At 32.0% G+C, this 20776-nt stretch overlaps 2 protein-coding genes and 1 long non-coding RNA gene across 4 annotated transcripts; all 3 read left to right on the top strand.

Annotated features, from left to right (window-relative positions):
- On the top strand, positions 1–1136 carry LOC130983052 (uncharacterized). The gene has a single exon (XM_057907225.1). It carries the CDS (start codon positions 82–84, stop codon positions 1048–1050), a length of 969 nt encoding a protein of 322 aa, XP_057763208.1. The 5' UTR covers positions 1–81; the 3' UTR covers positions 1051–1136.
- Positions 1137–7904: 6768 nt separating this feature from the next.
- LOC130979481 (uncharacterized) lies at positions 7905–9865 on the top strand. Its single transcript, XR_009086652.1, has 2 exons — positions 7905–8302; positions 9348–9865. It is a non-coding gene; the product is annotated as an uncharacterized LOC130979481 (long non-coding RNA).
- Positions 9866–10494: 629 nt separating this feature from the next.
- LOC130981786 (carbonic anhydrase, chloroplastic-like) lies at positions 10495–15054 on the top strand. 2 transcript variants are annotated; one of them, XM_057905489.1, is made up of 10 exons: positions 10495–10807; positions 12429–12487; positions 12615–12767; positions 12861–12909; positions 13028–13144; positions 13233–13286; positions 13375–13460; positions 13742–13847; positions 14275–14484; positions 14826–15054. In XM_057905489.1, exons 1-9 carry the CDS (start codon positions 10604–10606, stop codon positions 14437–14439), a joined length of 993 nt encoding a protein of 330 aa, XP_057761472.1. In that variant the 5' UTR covers positions 10495–10603; the 3' UTR covers positions 14440–14484; positions 14826–15054. The 2 variants fall into 2 exon arrangements, with proteins under 2 accessions (XP_057761472.1, XP_057761471.1); XM_057905488.1 differs by having other exon boundaries at positions 14275–14433.
- Positions 15055–20776: the final 5722 nt, after the last annotated feature.

Genomic DNA, 20776 nt, shown 5'->3' on the forward strand with positions numbered 1-20776 from the left:
GAAAAGGAACACAATTAATTCTCTTTTATCTTGTATTAAAATTTAAGAGAAAAACCGAGAGAAACTGAGGAATTTATAGAAATGCGGAAACAAGAAGAAGAGATCGAGGAGTACTCTCTTGTGTGCCCAAGCTTCAGCACTTACTCTTCTCACAAACTCGCACACATCGCTGATCAAATTACACGAGAGCACTACTCTCCTCCTCAAAACGACACCGATCTTTCCCCAAACTACAACCACCAAGACCATCTCCAAAATGACGACACCGATTTCGAGTTCATAGCGTTTCGAAAGGCCGCTGAAGGCGTTTTCTTTGATCGCTTCAACGGTCCTGTTTTCCCAGTCTTCAACCAAGATCTCGCTGGAATTCCGCCGGAATGCGGCGGAGGAGCTAACGGCGATGAAGACGGCGAAGGTGATAGGAATTCTGGCGCGGAGGATATTCGATTTTCGATGGAGGAGTTGTTGATAGGCGAAGAGGCGGAGAATCGTCGGAGCAGCCGCGATCCTCCGTCGTCGTCGTCTTCGTCGGAGGTGGACGACGATCTGGACGGAATTCCACCGGGAACGTACTGCGTGTGGACTCCGAATCCGGTACAGGCATCACCGAGCAGATGCAAGAAGAGCAATTCGACAGGATCGTCTCCGTCGCCGGCGAAGAGGTGGAAGATTCTAGATTTTTTCCGGCGGAGCAAAAGCGACGGAAAGAACACCTTGGTTTTCTTGACGCCGTCGGCATCGCCGTCATTCTTTTTGTCAGGGTTTGGTTCGTCCAAGAAGGAGCAAAAGGAGAAGAAAGAAAAGAAGAAGAAAGTAAAGAAGAAAGGAGCCAATGTGAAATCGAAAGAGGAGTGCAGCGGTGGAAGCGGCGGCGGCGGATTCACCGGAAAAAGGTCGCCGGCGGCAGTGTCGGCACACGAGGCGTTGTATGTGAGGAATAGAGAGATGAGGAGAGTGGATAAGAGGAGGTCATATTTACCGTACAGGCAAGACTTGGTTGGGTTCTGTGCTACTCTCAACGGCATGGGAAGAACCTTCCCTCCATTTTGAGTGTTCTTCCATTTTTTTTTTCCTTTTTTTTATAATGGGATTAATATTATTAAACATTATAATCCCAATTATTTGAAAAAGTTTGGACATGACCTGATTTATCAGTAAATTTACAGAAATTAAGTGTACAAAATTTTATCTCTCTTGTTTATTTTGATGGTCATTAATGAGAAATTTAAAAAATTTAAATAACAAGGACAAAAATAGTTTAAAAAATAATAAAAATTTGCGATAAAAAATTTACGTCAGTAGTGAGTACTAATAATTTTTTTTGTGATTAGACATGAAAAAAAAACAAACGGAGAGAAAAGTCGCCTAAAAGACAGCAATTAAGTGTGTGTTTGGATTAGAGTTGGCCAAACTGGAATTTGAATAAAAGTGATTTTGTAAAATTGATTTTGGATAAAAATGAGTTTGTGTCAACATGATTTTTATTTGGCAATTTTATACTAAAATTGATTTTGATAAAATGAAATTGTTTGGATAATATTAGTTAAAATCACTTTTAGATAGATAATTAGTTAATTACTAAAAAAATATAATATTAAATTATAATATTATTTTTTAATATATTTAATCCTTTTTTATACTTTTTTTAGTATATTTTTTATATAATATTTTTTATAAAATTTTATTTTAGTTTATTATAATTTTTTAATAAAAATTAATATTTATTTATTAAATTAAAAATAAGATATAAAATAATATATTTTAGTACTTTTTATGAGTACTCTAAGTAATTTTATTTTGTTTACTATTTTAGATTCTAATTTTTTACTAATTATGTTTTTATTATTATTTATAATTAATTTTTTATTTAATTTATCATTTTCAATAGGAACAATAATACATATTATAACATATTAGAATAATAAACAATGAACAAAAATTATAATAATAAATTTTACAATGTCAAACAAAAACATATTCTATAATTTTATTAGTAATCTTAGTATTCTTTTATTTATTATTAATTATTACTTATGATTCCATTGTTATGTATGATTAGTTTTTTATTTACTTTATCATTTTTAATAAGATCAATAATTTATATTATAATAGAATTAAAATAACAAAATTAATAAAACAGCTAAAATATAAAAAAAAAAACTAAAAATTGAAAAAAATTTAAAATATTTGAAATGACTTGAAACAAATATGAAAACTCTTTTGAAAAACACCAATAATAAAACAAATATGAAAACTCTTTTGGAAAACACCAATAATAATAATAATAATAAAATGTGAACTCACGTTGAAGTGAACGCAGAAGCAACAATTTTTTGCTTTTAGTAAACGTGCTTTTAAGCTGCAAAATCACTTATGCATTTAGAAGAAAAAGATTGCCAAACATTAAAATACAGCGTTCAAAGAACTTTAACACACTTTTATCCTCTCAAACGGATTTGCCAAACACACCCTAAGTCCTTATTAAGCAGGGTACGAAATTCATCCTAAGATTCCAACAACTTCGTGTGAGATATTTTGTTCACTATTCCAAATTTTGCCATAGCATCTACAACATAGTTGGCCGATCTCTAAATTATCTTACATTATCTCTTATAAAATTTAGAAACTAAGACATGATCCGCATTTTGAATGTTGGTGAAACGTTCTGAACTATAAAAAAAATTTTTAAACAATCCATCTTATAAAAAAATCTACTTGTGCTCTATCTTTCAAACCAAAAATAAATCTCTCCAAATAATAAAAAATTCACAACAAAACACCATTTTTAGTGGTATTATTCCAAGACAACTATAGTGTCAGCACCATCTAATTTTCTAATTACACTGTCAAAATCAGTAGAATTGTCATAGATACTAGTATCACTATTAATCTTAAACAACTCTCAAGAAGAAAGAGACCAAAATGAAATCGGACAAAATAAACGAACAACATTAAATTTTGTGAACAAAGAGTTTAATTTTTTATTAGAGGCTAAGATTAAAGTTAGCACTTTACTTAAAGGCCAAGATTTTGTAGGATTAAAAATATCACTATTCTGGTCTCTCTAAATTCACCAAAGACCAAAGAAAAAAAGAGTAGTATTCATATTCTTACTTTCAATTATTCACTATTTTAAAAATGGGCAATGAATATTGTTAAGCTGTAAATTTTGTCAAATTGTATTAATTTTTGGACAATCACGCAAACAATGAAAGACGATTTTCGGAGCTAGGGAATAACGTGGGCACAAGTCAAAAATAGAAAGCCCACAATAATGTCTAAAAACAGAGGTGGAAAGACCATTAAAGATACAAGCTAAATAAAAAATTTAAATTTCTCAGATATATGAGTCCTCCAAAACCAAAGTCAATTATCAATCTCCTCCCAACTATATTTATGCTTGTAAAATCATAAGTAACCACTACTAGAAGAGAAAATTTTTGAAGTTGATACATCCCATCCCCAACTCAATATGTCCCCAGATTTCACATCAGGATGATAAAAAAATATTTAAAGACAAATTAGCAGGGTTAGTATAATGGTGTATATCTCATGCAAATTTTAGCAACCATCTCTCTAAAGATCATCAATAGTAAGGTCAGTATTTGAAATGTGGATGTAGGACAGCTAATTCGTTACAGCCCTTCTTTTCACCAAGAATCAAATTGAAAGAAATGATTAAGAGAGCTAATGCACAAAAAAAAAATCCTCTTTTTGAATTTGATGTGTCATCCTAATACTTTTCTAAACATAAGAAGCATTCTTAGAGAAGGACAGATGATGGTCTAAACGTGGAGATTCGAAGGCTTCTGGTGAAGAATGACTCCAGCCCCTATATATGGTTCTTATACGGCGCTCAAACCGCATCGGATCAACGATTAAAATTGTAGATCCATCGGTGACGTCCTCCCCACTTTACTGAGATTGCTGAGTCACGACCTTTAGTCTCTACATGTAAGACTCCTGTATAACACATGTTATTGTGATTAGTACGACAACTATATAGTTAATCTCTAATTTTATATCAGAAGATCAGATGTATCTTTACTCACATAATGATTCTGAGACCACTGATCATTAAATATCGCTTTGTTCTCCTTCAACGTTGGGTGTACTTGAACGTCTTCGCCAATATCGCATCGTAATCCAATGACTTCAACTACACATATTGTATATGTTTAGGATGCCAAGTAATGATATGTAAAAGAATATAACTAAGTTAATAACAAAATTAAGGATACTATGTACCAGTGTGGCCTTAGTCTTGATGAAGGTTGCTGAGCCGCCGGTATACTTAAACAATCTGGCCTGTCTTATTAGCAATGTTAGTGAGACGCTAATGCCCGAACCCCTCATCAGTCTCCCAGTGAACTAACAGAGCCTTCTTTATTCCCAGTCAGAGCAAGGTCATCAGATAGTCTTGCCCCTCATGAACATTCTTTAGCATCTGTTATTGCCGCCGACCCATTTGATGGTCGTATAATAAATTCATATTTTATGATGATTTTTTGGGTTGAAAAGAGTGAATTTTATCAACTTATCTTACACTTATTTATGAAAAATGCATGCTTTTAAGAATTTTTCCTAATTATGATTTATTGTTAAAAATATGCTTTTTGGACCATTAAATTGTCAAAATTCAATTCACCTCTATCCCATTCGATGCTTTGATGTATTTGTTGAGTGATTTCAGATTTAGAAGGTAAGAATGACTTGGAAAAGGTGGAGAGAAAGCGTGTAAAAGTAAAGAATTTATGAAGAATATGAGTTTTGGAAATTTGCCAGATTGTGCGTATGCGTACACACGACTTGCAGTGCGTGACTCACTTAAAAGAACACATGGCTCGCGATTTCTGATCCATTTTGGGTTCAATCCAACTCATTTCTAAAGCATTTGAAGCAAGAATTCAAGGGGATCAAAAAAGTAGTCATAATTTTGGGTTTTATTATGGTTTAGGTGATTCTAGAGAGAGAAGCTCTCTCTAGAATTTTAGAGTTGTTAGGGTTTCTTAGTTTAATTTCTCTCTAGTTTTGGGTTTTAATATTATTCTAGTGTAGTTTTCTTTAAATTTTTTTATTCTACTATCTTAATTTGCCTAATTTCTCTTGTTAATTTCTCTATTTTATTACTTTTTAGTTTATAAATAATTGTTGAATTCTAATTTTTTTAATGCAATTTGACATTTTCATGTTTATTGATGCTTAAGTGAGTTGATACTATTACATTTTTGTTTTGGTTAGTTGTAGATTTCATTAATTCATGTAATTTATGATGCTTTGTTTATATGCCTTCTAAGTGTTTAATGAAATGTCGTCTTTAATTATAGAGTAGATTTTTCTTTTTGACTTGGGATTGAGGACTTAAGTGACCTTGAGTCATTGATATCTGATATTGATTGGTGATTTATGATTGTTAGTTGATTTTGTTTCCACTAACGCTATCCTTTCACTAAGTCTAATTAGTGAGTTGGTTAGGATTTGTTGATTAAGATCAATTATGCCTATTTGACTTTTTCCTGATGTTTAGGGGTTGACTAAGTGAGATTAACTCTTCATAATCACCATGTTTGTGGTCAATGATAAGGATAGTGATCCTTGACTCTCAACCCTTGTCAAGATTCTTTTAGCATTTGAATTTCCGTTCTTTTACTAGTTAATTGATTTATTACTTTTAATTTAATTTCTTTTGTCATTTAGATATTTCTTTGCTTCTTTTAATTTCGTGTAATTCAAATTTCTGTTTATTGCTACCAAATCCCATTTTTCATAGTGAATACTTGTACACCCGATTGCAATTTTATGGGAGAACGATCCAAGATTTGAAATGTTCGTTTATTTGATTTGTAACTTGTGACATCTTTTAAACTTTGATAGGGTTATTTGCAGGTTTAGGATTATATCTACGACGAAACTTGAGTTTTAACTTATGAATTTCTAAACCAGTATCTAGCCATCATCATCGTAGATCTTCCTAACGAGGGTATCGTGAGAGGTGTCCCATATAAAATGCAGTTGTACAAATAAATTTTAAAATTAGTTAATCAAAATAGAAGATATAAACTTGCTAAAAAGATTACAAACTAAAAAAAAATTAATTACCGCCCATTTCTGAAATCATCGCTCTCTGGTTTTAGAGGGGATCTTCTTGTAGTTGGGCTAGGGATGGCCGTACATCAGCTTGATAATGTTGGTCATCACTTGAGTACATGCGTTGTTGTTCAGTGGAACATATCAACAATCCACAAATAAACCAATTGGAAATATAAATTAAAACTTTAGAAGCAAATAACCATAATATATAGAGATTTTTATAGAAATTTTACAAAAGTTCATCTATAACTGGAATGTGCACAAACTCTTTCTATCAACAATTAACTTAAATAGCACCAAATGTCAACAATCAATGAACAACAGACACTTTCAACAATTCACTAATAAGGAAACATGAAACACTTTCAGTCATTCAAACCTACATCCTTAAATCCACTAAACTAGAGTCAATAATCAGACACATTCAGCAATTCAATAATCAGGAAACATGAAACACTTTCAACCATTCAAACCTACAACCTTAAATTCACTAAACTAGAATGCCTCCCTACTCCCATCCTCGCCCTTAGATTTGCTCGCCGTCCCTGTCCTCGTTCCCATCATGGGGGAGTATTGCTTCCCACTCTCATTTTCTACAGGGCCCATTCCCCATCTCTTTGTCTAACTAATTATTAATTTCCATAGGAATATAGGTGAAAGTATCCATCCTATACAAAAGCAACAAAATTTTATACAAAAAGTCTAAACGACAAGAGGCTGACTTCTTTCAAAATGACGCAGCGGGGGACACCACGGTGAGCTAGAGCACAGAGTAGTGGACGAAGTGCGGGACGCGGCAGCAAAGAGGAGAATAGACACGACGACAGAGTTGTGGAAAGGAACGCCACGAATATAGAGAACGACGTGGTGATGGTCTCTCTCTCTCTCTCTCTCTCTCTCTCTCTCTCTCTCTCTCTCTCTCTCTCTCTCTCTCTCTCTCTCTCTCTCTCTCTCTCTCTCTCTCTCTCTCTCTCTCTCTCTCTCTCTCTCTCTCTCTCTCTCTCTCTCTCTCTCTCTCTCTCTATATATATATATATATATATATATATATATATATATATATAAGGACAATTAGGTAAATTTATAAATTTCGGAGATTAGCGGGGACAGGGCGGGAATTCCCGTACTTGCCTCGGGAGAATTTTGCTTCCCGTCCCCATCCCCGCAAGGAAAACTCCCCACAGTCGATCTCCAATCGAAATAGTCTTCTCCGCATCTCAGAGAGTTTTGTCATCCCTAATCCCTCGAGCAGCAACAACCTTAACTTTTCATTCAATATCCTTCAATCTTACTTTTAAATTTGTAATTTTTCTCCTAATTCTTGCAATTTTAGTATCTTGTTGTGATTCTGCAGACATCGAGTCTGTCCAACGAAAAAAAATCACAAATCACATTTATTCTAAATTATCGATAATCCAATACCATAACAAGAAAACTCATATCCACAAACTCTAATTCACAAGACAAAACAAGAACATACGTCATAATAGATGCAATTCCAAAATCTTCGGCTTGAGTTCTCCTTTGCTGAGGAAATTTGCAAAAACATGTGAAAATAATACACTTCATATTTAAATTAAATTAAATTGTTAATCTAAACATGTGCTATGCATGCATTATCGATCTGTTAACCGCAAACAATTCATTAATTCAAGTAGTGACATAGACATGCCAATAAAACAATGTCGACATAATTTCTTCATCGTGTACGCTGAATGTTGACATCAAAATCAAATAGCCCTATCATAGTCGTAATTTGTATGTAATATATATAACATCATATTGGTCATTATTATTTCTCATGAGAAAACCAACCCTAAGTTTTATTCTCTCTTCTTTGGATTTTGCTTCCAAGTTCCTAGCGGCTACTGCATTACTATTACTGCTGTTTCCCTTAGTTTCTCACAAAGGAATTTGTTGAAAAATTTGGAGGAGAATCAGTAATGTTATTTCTACCCTTCATTTTCTATACTCATTCTCTGCACCTTCCTTTTATGTATGATAAAGGAAAAAATATAAATTTTTCTATTATTTTGTCATAAAAGTGAGGTGTAGAGTAAAGATGTAGAAAATAAACGGTATAAATAACATTGATGTTGAGAATGTATATTTGGTCTTTTTATCACAAATATCATAAGTTATGATTACCACAAATTAAAGCCACCTATTGGGTTTGAAAAATTATATATAGGCTTCTCTCGAAGAATTTGGGGTAAGTATGTATATGTTCTTCTTTAAATTTTTTTTTATGAACTTTCTCATGGTTATTTATAGGCAAATTCATAGGCATCACTGTATAACCCGTTTTGAGCACCTGTTTTTCTTTACGTAATGAGTCTGCTATTGGGAACTGTATGCTCACATCTTGATTATAAAGAAAATTTCTCCATTACAAATATATTTTATTTCTTTATTTATTTTATAAGATAAATTTGAACAACTCCCAATCATTGCACATCACAAATTTACGCATACTATGCACTCACACACACGATTAAAGATTCTTTCCACTGTTTGTAACTTGGAAAAATGGGCCGTGAGCTGTGGATATGGGTCTTGTTTGTGTCGAGGTATTTGATATGTAAGCCCACTAGAATGGTAAAGTTTCATGTGAACAAAAAAATATCATCAGACCTAAAAAATAAAAGCATCTCATATCATTGTTGACCCATAAAGTTCATTTGATCTGTGTTTTAGGCCTCTAGCCCTTTTGTTAACAAAAAAAAAAAAGAAAAGCTAACTTGATTTAGTGATTAATTTACAAGTTAGTTTAAATAAGTGTTTAGTATTTGAATTTTATTTTGTGTATGTAAAATAATTTATTGGCCAATGACAAATTTTTAAATAAAATTTTGATTCATTAAAAATTAACTCTTAGTTTATTGGGTTAGAAGATACCGTTCGAAACCCAAAAAAAATTGTCACAAAAAAGAACATGTGAACCACTGGCTCAACCATTGTAGGTGAACTAATTAAAGAACTCTACTTTGATGTTGAGAACCACAAATTGAAAGATTCAAGGATAGGGTTTTATCCTTGTAGTCCATTCCTTATGAGGTCCGTCACATATGAACCACTGGTTCAACCTATGGATATAGAAAGGGTTATAAAAATACATGAATAATTATTTTTCAATTTGTTTTCTTTTATTGAATGTTAAAACTGCATGTGACCATACACATAACTTTCTTTTTTCAATCTTGGCACTAGATGTTGAAAGTTATTACTTTTTTTTCTTTTCTTTTTTTTTTTTGGAGGTTTTTCTACCAAGCCACAAAGTTTAAGTGATATGAGAGTGTGTGGATCTTATCAAATAACTTAAAGAAAAATGGAAAAATTAAACCTCCAATAATGTTCCTAGCAGCTGCATGATCTCACCAATCATATTGAAGTTCACATATGGCACAGAAGAGGAGATGCTAGCATTAGCAAGAGGAAAATGTAGACTGTAGAGTGATCTAATCTTTGGCTAGAATATATGTCACTATGTCACACTATTATAGATTGTAGATAGACTTAATATCATTTTCATCTAAATACACTCTTGTGTGAGTACCTTTTGTTTATGCTATCTAGCTTCCAAAGCATATGTGGAAGATAGTGTATTAAAATATGTACTTCCATTTTTTTTAATTAATTTCAACCTACTGTATGGATTTATGTGCAAGAATGTAACGGATCCTCCTAAGTTGTGGCAAAAATAGCGAATAGAGATGCATCTATATGTAGAGCAATAATATTATTGCAATAAAATGTTTTGTCCCTTAGCTTTTCAGATGGGGTATAAGTGGTTATAGTTTTCACCTACGTGGCAAACCGGCATTGCTTGCATGTCATGACACACACAAATTTTATTTTAAGAAAAAAAAAAAGAAGAAAATGGGACAAAACGTACCCTACACCTATTAATGATTACTTAATTTCTAAATCCATTGGAATACTCATTGCCACAATTTCTATTCTTATAAGAATTAACGTACGCAAAATCTCATAGATAATATCTATATACACAATGCAATGTCCATTCATAACACCCTCTTAGGCACTCAAAAAAGGTGAATTCTTCTAATGCCACTCATAATACAATATGTAGAAATTAACTTTAAAAAAAATTTCCTAATTTTATGTGTGTGTGAGTAGTAGACAAGAGAATAGATATATGTACGTTCATTAATTAATATGAATATGGTGGTGGAAAATGAAAATAAAAAAAATAGAAGGGTTATGTATGTATATATGTGACAAGAAAAAGGTGATCCAAAGTGACATAGGGTTATGGTCATTCTTTGGTAGTTAATCTCCAACATTCAAACCTCATCTACAAGGATAGGATTGAAGCTCTCATTTGTTTGGCTTTCACTTTCATTATCTACCTCTTATTTCACCAATATAAGGGAGGGTGCATGGAATCACGTATAGGCCACGTTGATGACCATATAGTATAATAATACTAGTCAACAATCAATACTATACTATATAGCAAACAAAATTTGAGTAATAACATTGCAAACCAATGTCGACCTCCACCATTAACGGTTGGTGTCTCTCTTCCATCTCTCCAGCTGCCAACACCTCCGTAAGGAGAGCCGCATTGCGCCCTTCCGTTTGCGCCGCCCTTGGCACCCCTTCGTCGTCGTCTTCCTCCTCCTCTTTTCCTCCTCTCATCCAAGACAGGCCTGTTATTGCTCAACCCATCATCACCCCAACTTTGCCCTTGGTATATATATATATGCAACAAATGAAAATTGTGTTTTTGTTGTTTAGTTTCTTACTTTAATTTCTCTCTCTTAATTGGTTTATAAAAAAATAATTACATTTTCGGATTATCAAATTTTTTAAAAATAATCATTATTTTACAATGAAATTAAAGAAATTATTTCTTCTTTTAAATTTCAGTAAAAACCTACTTTTGGCTTATAATGTGTGTTAGTGTGTCATGGGCTATTTCGACAACCTTCATTCAACATTGATGCACTAAAAGTATATAATTATTTATCATTACTTATTATTTTTATTATTATTGTTATAGAGATCTAGACTCTAGTCATATGTTGACATATGTTACAAAATAAGATTTATATGATATTATCTGGAGAAAAAAAAAATTGAAACGAAAAGAAATTTCGAATTTTCAACATAACACATATAATGACACATATATAGTGAAAACTACGTATTCTTTTACTTATATATATATATATATATATATATATATATATATATATATATATATATAAAACAAAAAGATCAATTCTTTTCCTTGGTCATTCCCCATATTGTATGTCTATAAAATAATATCAAATTTGTTTTTGCGCCTTGACTTTATTAGTTGCCAATCCTAGTTATTAATGGTCAAAAGCTTTTTACTTTGGTAATAATAATTAACTACCTTAAAAATCATATGCATGCATGACACGACCGAATTTAAAAATATTATTTGTATATTAAAATTAGTTATTAAAATTAATGGTTATATATTTGTATATAAATATATGTATTATTTAATTTATTTTTAATATATATTATATATATTCTAATATATATTTTATATTAATAACTGACTTTAATAATTAATTTTAGTGTACACCTAACATACTCAATATAAAATTATTAAATAGCATACTAAGAATACTACAAAATTTGATCTCTCTGTGGACTTAAGAGATATAATAGATTAATTTGGTTGCTATATAAAAAATAAACATTTCATCAAGTTTCTAAAATTTAAGAGTTCTCACGGGATCAGCATTTCATTTTTTCTTTAGAGACCTACCACACCACATTGGTAGCTTAGTTAGGTTTGAGTGACAGGTGTGTGGCATGGACATGTTCATACACTAGTATGTATCACCAATCAACACCACACAATTAACCAATTTTTTCATACCAAAATTTTAAATTCTATATAATGTAAATTTTGCTTTATATGGTGGAGCCAGCATAGTTATAACTTATAAGAGTGTGTTAGTTATTTGTTGGAGGATTCTAAGGCGGGTTATACAGCAAATCCAAACTAATCATAAGAAAAGAAAAAGGTCTATTCATCATAAATCAGTTTTGCAATATTTACTAAAACTAATTTTTTAATTTCCTCATATACTTTCACCATCACTTATGAAAAAGTCATATCAATTTCAATATATCTTTTTTAGATTTTTGCAATATTTTTTTACATAACCAAATTTAATGCTACTAAGCTAGCATCAAGCTATTAACCTAATATGGCTAAAATTTCATAAATTAAGGATTTCACCCACTTTAGTTTCTTTAATTTAACTCATTATTTTTATTATTAATTTAAAGGTTGACACATATTTCTTTATTTGTGATTTATGAAGACAGAAGAGATGGGAAAGGAGTACGAGGAGGCTATTGAAGAACTTCAGAGACTCTTGAGGTAATAAATTAAATCTCAAATACACAATTAAGAACAATGCAAAATTCCAGAACAGTATTATTATACCTTCATCATGATTGAATATTAATTAATTAATTAAAAAAATAAAAAATAAAAATGGTGACAGGGAGAAGGGTGAGCTGAGGGCTACAGCAGCTGAGAAAGTTGAACAGATAACAGCTTCATTGGGAACATCATCTTCCGGTGGAATCGCTGCATCTGATGCAGCCTCTGAGAGGATCAAAGCTGGCTTCATTCACTTCAAGAAAGAGAAATATGAGTTAGTAACTTAATTCATTAAACATTTAATTTCTTTATTCTTTTCTTTTATTTCTTATACCTTAAGTTTTTTATTTTCTCTATTGTTCCACAGCAAGAACCCTGCTTTGTATGGTGAACTTGCCAAAGGACAAGCCCCCAAGGTATTTTTCTTTCTTTTATTCATCAATTTCATATAAAAAATTGTGCTTCACATCAGTGTTTCTTTTTTTAAATTATTGGGCTAATAACTTTGTGGTGGTTGGGTTTTGGTTTTTGCAGTTCATGGTGTTTGCTTGCTCTGATTCAAGAGTGTGCCCATCTCATGTGTTAGATTTCCAGCCCGGTGAGGCCTTTGTGGTCAGAAATGTTGCTAACATTGTTCCACCATATGACCAGGTCCGTTTTAAATTACATTTCTGATTTTCATTATTTTATACTCAAATGGATGGTTAATTTTAATGGTGTTTACTCTTCTTTGTACCAGACAAAATACGCTGGAGCTGGTTCTGCTATTGAGTATGCAGTTCTGCATCTCAAGGTAATGAAATGATATTGATTTAATTAATAGTGATTATTATAGGAAGAGTCAAATCTAATTAGCATAACCAAGTTATTTTTGTACAAAGGTTTCCGAAATTGTGGTCATTGGACACAGTGCTTGTGGTGGTATTAAGGGACTCTTGTCTTTCCCATACGATGGAGCCTATTCCACGTAAGTTATTTTTTGCATTACACTACATTTATGTTTATGTTCTCATCTATTATAACCATGAAAGCAAAATAAAAAAATATTCAATTTTAACAGTTTTTGGTACAATAAACTACCCAGTGTTGCAATTTTAATCATTTTAGCTGGCCAACTTGCATTTTTATTAGAATGTATAAAGAAATGGACTAACTAGTCTTCATTCAAATTATTGTGCACTTTTGATTCATAAGGAATTTTACATTCTATATATTTTTTTATTTATATTTTCTCTTTAACTTGTGCAGTGATTTTATTGAGGAGTGGGTCAAAATTGGCTTACCCGCCAAGACTAAGGTTAAGGCACAACATGGTGATGCACCTTTTGCAGAGCAATGTTTTCACTGTGAGAAGGTATAAGACAATAAAGAATTACAAGAAAAAAAAAATAATATACTGAAAAATTTTGATACACTGATAATATAAAAATTTTTACAAAATTATCTAATTAAATTCATATATTTAGATGACATTTTAAATACTGAATTTGAAAATTAGTTAGTTTTGTACTGACACAATGCAGATAATGCATGAAAATTAAATTTTGTATTAAAAAAGAAGGATAGTTATTTATATAGCAGTAATATTAGAAAAAAAAGAAAAAAATAATTAAAATTTGTCTTATATAACATTTATTAATGGTTATAATAATTAATAAATATTCAATAAGACAAATTCTAATTGTTTTTGGCTATTTTTGTTTTATTACCAAACATTTCTATTTATAGTTTTATATAGAAATGGTGTGCCTGAAATTAGGAATATTGAATTGAAAATGCAGGAAGCAGTGAATGTTTCACTTGGGAACCTTCTAACATATCCATTTGTGAGGGATGGATTGGTGAACAAGACACTGGCACTGAAAGGAGGATACTATGACTTTGTTAAGGGATCTTTTGAGCTCTGGGGCCTTCAGTTTGGCCTTTCGTCTTCTTTCTCCGTATGAACATCATCAATTATGACCTCATCTTCTACTTGGTTCCCTAATTAAGTATTCTCTCCCACTCCCCTATCATTCTACATACTATGTAATTAATTATATCATCATCCTTGTTCATTTTCTTCATTATGAGCCTAATTGATGGAGATTCTCCATCACTATATATATATATATCAATCTCCATTGGTACAAATAAACCAAGTATAAATAAATTAATAAATGAAGTGTTGCTTTCCTTCTTTTTTTTTTCTTTTTTTTTTTTTTTAATTAAGGAGCAAATGAAGAGAAAGTGTGTAAGCTATATAATAAATTATACTGATTCTGTAACATTGTTGTTAATTTAATTAAGGTGTATGTTTCAGCGTACCAATGGATTTTTCTTGTTTGTTTAGGTAAAAGATGTGGCCACGATTCTGCATTGGAAGCTATATTAGGGTCATTCCTGTGTCTGCAAATGAAGAGGCCTAAGCTAGCTTACTTTGATTTTCATCTATCATATATATATATATGAAATTGAAATTATGAACTAGTTTTAGTTTGGAAACTACCTCTCCTTTAATAATAAGAGTTGGAAATCCTTTTCTAAGGCAAATAAAATTTTCATCATTTAATTTGGCCACATTATTAGCTGTTCCTATCAACATATTTGAATATTTCTAGCTTACTTCAACAATTCGGCCTCGTTGTCTATAATACTAGCAAGGTGTTTGTTTTGGTATAACGATAAATTTATACATACTGATACAATAAAAATATAGACAAATAATAAAATAATACATAAATTATATTATATTATCGACGTTAGCATTTGATTTTATTTTAAATATATATTATATCAATACTTTTATGAAAACATTCGCTTATAATTTAGTAAAAATAAAAAAATATATTTTTATTTAATTTTATAAAAAAACCTAAAATATTTTTTTATGTTGGACAAAATTACCTATTTAAATTAAACAAATTTTAAAAGTTAACTAATTTTAATTTTATAATTTCAAAATTTAAATAATTTAAAAATAAATACACATTCAGTTATTCATCCATACCAAAGGAGATTACTTCAATCTTGTTCATACTCCTCCATTTAGTTTTCAACCAAAAACCAGAAGACGACGAGCGATGAAGCAAGCGATGACCCCACGATTGTCGACGACGAGGACTTGAAATCAGAAGACGACGAGCAACGACGATCCGACAAATTGCTTTTGTCGCCCGAGACAAGGATCCCAGGGAAGACAGCGTGACATTGAAATGTCTAGGGGTGTTCATAAAATAATCAAATTGTGGTTAACCGGTTAAAAAATTATAACCACATTTTAGTTAACCAATTTAATAAAACAATTTTAAAAACCATATCCATATTATTAAAAAGTCGTTAACCAAAACCAAATTTTAAAAACTGATTTTTAACTAATTAACTAAAACTAAAACCAAATTTTATGCAACTCTTGTGTTTAAATTGGTTTACCGATTTTTTTTGTAAAAATCGGCTTTTAACTGGTTAAAAATCGATTTTTTTTTTTAAATCCAATTTTTCTATGTAAAAAACCAGTTTTTTTTTAAATTGATTTTTATTTTTATAACTGGTTTTTAAATTTTTTAACCGGTTAATAACCAATTTTATCACATAAAACTAATTTGGTTAATTAACCAAATTCTATTTTTGGCTAACCCAAAAACAGGTTTAGTTTTTGGATTAACCAAACCATGAACAGCTCTAAAAATGTCGACGACGAAACGAGACGAACGACGAGATGTCAGTGTGTGTGAACGAGACGAGACTCTAGTGGGCTATTGACAGTGAAAGAGAAGAGAAAGTTTGAGTCTCAAAATTGTGAGCGAGAGAGATGTTCCTTGAGAGTGTAAAGATGAGGTGAGAAAATTCAGTGAAGATGAAGCGCTTCTTTAAATTTTTTAGCTTTTCAGATGTTTTTTTTTTTTATGAATACTATGAGAAATTAAGGTTTATGGGGAGCATAAACAAGATTGAAACAATCTCCTTTAGTGTTGACGAATAACTGTTTTTGTTTTATTTTTTAAATTATTTAAAATTTAAAACTATAAGATTAAAGTTCGTTGAATTTTAAAATTTGATTAATTTAAATGATAGTTTTTGTCCAACATAAAAAAAGATATTTAGATCTTTTTATAAAATTAAATAAAAAGATAATATTTGGTAAAAATTCAGATGCATTTAACTTCATGTGAAGTTGATAGTTGAGAGCTGTAAGATGACAATTTAGTCAAACATATCAAATCATTAACGTTTCTCAACTATCAACTTCATATGAAGTTAACTACACTTGAGTTTCTACCTTTTTGTTTTTACTAAATTATAAGAGTGTTCTACTAAAAGTATTGATATGATATATATATTTTTAAAAAAATTAAATGCTGACGTAGATAATATAATCCACCTGTTGTTTTGTTATTTGTCCACATTTTTATCATATTGGTATGTATGAATTTATCATCGTACTGAAGCAAACACCTTAAAAATATATACTACGGAATAAAATATTTTAGAATTAGCATTATTATATTATAATTTTGATGCACTATCAGTGTAAAGTAGTTTTACACGTGTACTCAATTATGTAACGTCGCATCAATAAAAATAACTATCTTTCACATTGATCATGTGAATGGTCATCCAAAAGAATGGATGTGATTGCACAACTGTGTAAAATACACTGACAGTATATCAAAATTAAACTCTTATATATATAAGTTATTTTTTGTTAAAAAAAATCATGGTAAGACCATAATTTTAAAAACTGGATCAGACCAGCCGATCGAACCAATTCAACTGGAAACCAGAAGGTTTTGCAATTTGATCCAGCAAACGAAGTTGTTAAATTAAAAATCGCTTGAAAATGATTGAACCGGCCGAGAACTTGCCAAAATTGAACTGGATCTTGACCTATTTTAGAAAAAATGGCGTCATTTGGTAGAAAAAAAAGGAAAAAGTCCTTTCACTCCTCTCATTGATCTCAGTTTCTCACTTTCTCTTCACTTCTCCCTCAAAAAGAACGGTGCTCTTCCTTTTCCTTAAAAGAACCCTAGCCTCTTTTACCGCTGTCGCTGTTCTTCTCACTGTCGGTGTCCATCGCACTCAAGAGCTTTGTCTGTTCGTCGTGCTCCATCCCTTCTCCTCATTACCCTATTCCTTGTCTGTTCTCCTTGCTGCTCAGTCGCACTTTGCCCGTTGTCCCTCGTCGTTCTTGTCGCCTGGTCGCCTCGTCCGTCGTGCTTGTCCCTTAAAGGTAATGGTTGCTCGTTCGTTGTGCTTTGTCTTTTTTTTTTCATTTTTTTCGAACATCATATTGAAATACTAAATGATTAGCTTTAACTCTGCTCATTGTTGTAGTTCTTTGTTTTTTTTTCTTCAGAAATCATATTCGGAGTCGTCAATGCTTACTGCTCAGTGTTCACTCTTCATTCCTTAATGTTCATAAATCATTTTTTGTTCTTTGGTTTTGAATTTATTAATGGCTACTCTGAGTTTGTTTTTCTCATAAATCAATTTTTGTGCTCAATGCTTGATTGTTCACTAAAAATATGAATTTCTTGTATACAAATAATTTTAAGATGGCAAAAAAATATGACCAAAAAAGAGTCAAGTTCTTCCTAGAGGTGTTGGGTAAAAGGATGAAACCCAAAATAACACCTTGAGGAGTTAAATTTCTCTTTAGTGAAAATTAAATTGTTGGAAGTGGATTGGTTGGATTTGAAGTGGAAAGAGTGTCATCTAGTTAAAAAGAAACCAAACTAGATGCCCTTTCACTAATGTCACATGTTATGAGTACCTTTTTACCTAGACACCTCCCCACCACGGATATCCGGAGCAGTGTTCAGAACTTTAACTTAATTTGTGGGGATCAACTTCCTCCTTACACCCAATTTTGGTTAAAAAGACTTGAAATGATGAGAACATCTAAAATTATTTTCTGCCAACTACCACATTTAATAATAAGTTTTGGGATAAAAGGAGTAGGCTAAATATTACATTGTAACCATTGGATAATATACTCTCCCTCAAAATGACTTTACACTATAAAAGGAGCTCAACTCACTTGTCTTGGGGGACTTTTTTTCTGAAAAATCAAAGAACTCCTATCTATTTTTTGTCTCCTCTAATTCTTCTCATTTTTCTTCATTTTGTTCATCAACTTCAAAAAAAAATTCATAAAATTGGCATTTGGGTGTTCCACCAGAACATCCGATGGCAAGATTAATTAACTATTGTTCACTTGAAAAGAGTTCATTCATCCTCTTGTGACATTAGTAAATGTCTTAACACTTGTTCTCCACCTTTATTTCTCATCTTTAGATTTTGTGTTTCTTATTTGCCATCAATAGAAGTATTTTCTTCACAAGTATACTTACCCTTAATCTCTCATCTTAATTTTTTTTCACTTAATCTATTTCTACAAAACTCACCCAAATTATTTGGTGACTCTATTGGGGAGGAACACTTCAATATAATGGTTGAGTCTAACAACACTCATTTTAGGTAGAATTGACTACCCAGGCGACGTTTGGTAACCCATCAAAATCTCAATCTCAGCTTGGGAACACCTCAAAATGAGGACGAGTGCAACAAAAAAAAGAACACATGGAGTAGTAGAATCTGGGTGCAGGAGAAAGAGCTCATTCCTATGCAAATTTCTTCACACCCCATACTGGAGGTACTGCTAGTCTACACACTTATGTAATCATTTTTACTCATGTGTACAATCATATGATAGCCAACCACACAAAGATGCAAGTTTTGATTACTAAAATAATAGATGGCTAGTGATCAAATGAGGTATAGAACCCTCTTACTGCCTCTATTCATGAATCATGAGCATATGAAAGAAGACGAGAACACCCACGTCAGTTGTAGGGAGTTGACGTGTATTCTAAAGGACAAATGAGAGGCAAATAAACCTACTTGGGAGATGAATCCACCATTTGGACATCATATTTTGGCAAAATTGTACCTTAAGGGATATCAACCGCCTACCTTTCTCAAGTTTGATGGTACTAGGATGGCAAGAAACACATTATGTCATTCTTTGATGACCTCGGGATGTTCAGAAACCACCAGGAACTCAAGATTAGGGAGTTCTCAAAGTCATTGACAGACGTTCACTTGGTATGTTAAGTTGAAAGCCAATAGCATCAACACCTGGAACCAATTAGTGATAGAATTCTGCAATAAGTTCCTAGAAGAGAAACACTCTATGCATATCATGGACCTAGAAAAAGTGAAACAGAAACAAGAAGAAGGATTGGTGGCGTTTATCAAGAGATACAGAGATCAAGCTTTATTTTGCATGGACACCCTTCTAGAGTCACAATTGGTGTATGAGTGTATTAGAAAGGTAGAAGATGGATCCTAAATTTATCTTTTCATGAGCAATATAAACACTTTTTCTAAACTCTTGAAGAGAGAATTTAGCATAACCAAGGCAATGAAGCGCAATGGGAGGAGAACTAAATAAGTTTTCCCCTCTAGAGGTATGTGCTGTTGATGGCAGGGACAGAAGGCGTTCCTATTTTAGGAATTCTAACAGAAATAGTCCTCCACCTCCGCTATGGCCCTACCACTCCCCAGAGCTCAGGCCATAGTTATTGTAAATGGATGGTTTGATGATGAAATATTAATCCCCAAAACAGATAGAGAACCACCAACACCTGAAGACTTAAGAGAGCCAAAGTATTGCATGGTGCACTGAAATAAAAGCCATGGATTGGCTGATTGTTATGCGGTAAGGATGATGTTCCATAGGCAAGTAAAGAAAGGGAAGATACTCCTAAATGGAGAACAAAATTAAGCAAGTGTGAAGAGCACTCTTTTTCCTCAACATGATGTTGGAATGATAAGTGTTGAAGGAGAGATAATGTTGACAGAGATCATAGATAAAGTAGAAGAGATAGTCACCATGGAGGAGTCCTTAGATGAAGACACATTGACAAGAGATCTTTTGAAATCTCGACGGTGTAGAATCATGTTCAACCAACTTGGCTTGGAACTCTGCATTCAGAAAGAGTTTGGCTCTAATAGAAGTCATTCAGAAGTATGAAAAAAGTTTGGTGGTGTCAACGCTCTGCTCACAATATTAACAAAGGCCCACGTAAATACCATGGTGTTCTGGGACCCTGACTCGTTCAATAGGGAGTTCTACCACAATAAACCATTGTATGTGGAAGCAGTGGTGGAAGACATGAAGGTTAGGAGGGCCTTACTGAATGCTAGATTGGGGTAAATATTATACCACTCATATATTTTAGAGATGGGAGGTTCTACTAATCAGATAAGGCCTACTCAAGTTTGGCTCAATGCTTTTAA

This window comes from Arachis stenosperma, chromosome 5 (assembly GCF_014773155.1).
Source record: "Arachis stenosperma cultivar V10309 chromosome 5, arast.V10309.gnm1.PFL2, whole genome shotgun sequence".
Taxonomy (NCBI): Eukaryota; Viridiplantae; Streptophyta; class Magnoliopsida; order Fabales; family Fabaceae; genus Arachis; species Arachis stenosperma.

What these genes read in the sequence shown, in the direction of transcription:
- LOC130981786 (XM_057905488.1), top strand. Translation starts at nt 10,604, where the DNA reads ATGTCGACCTCCACCATTAACGGTTGGTGTCTCTCTTCCATCTCTCCA. An exon ending in GAACTTCAGAGACTCTTGAG is followed by an intron (nt 12,488 to 12,614) that starts GTAATAAATTAA and finishes AAATGGTGACAG; the next exon opens with GGAGAAGGGTGAGCTGAGGG. An exon ending in GCCTTTCGTCTTCTTTCTCC is followed by an intron (nt 14,434 to 14,825) that starts GTATGAACATCA and finishes TTGTTTGTTTAG; the next exon opens with GTAAAAGATGTGGCCACGAT.
- LOC130983052 (XM_057907225.1), top strand. Translation starts at nt 82, where the DNA reads ATGCGGAAACAAGAAGAAGAGATCGAGGAGTACTCTCTTGTGTGCCCA.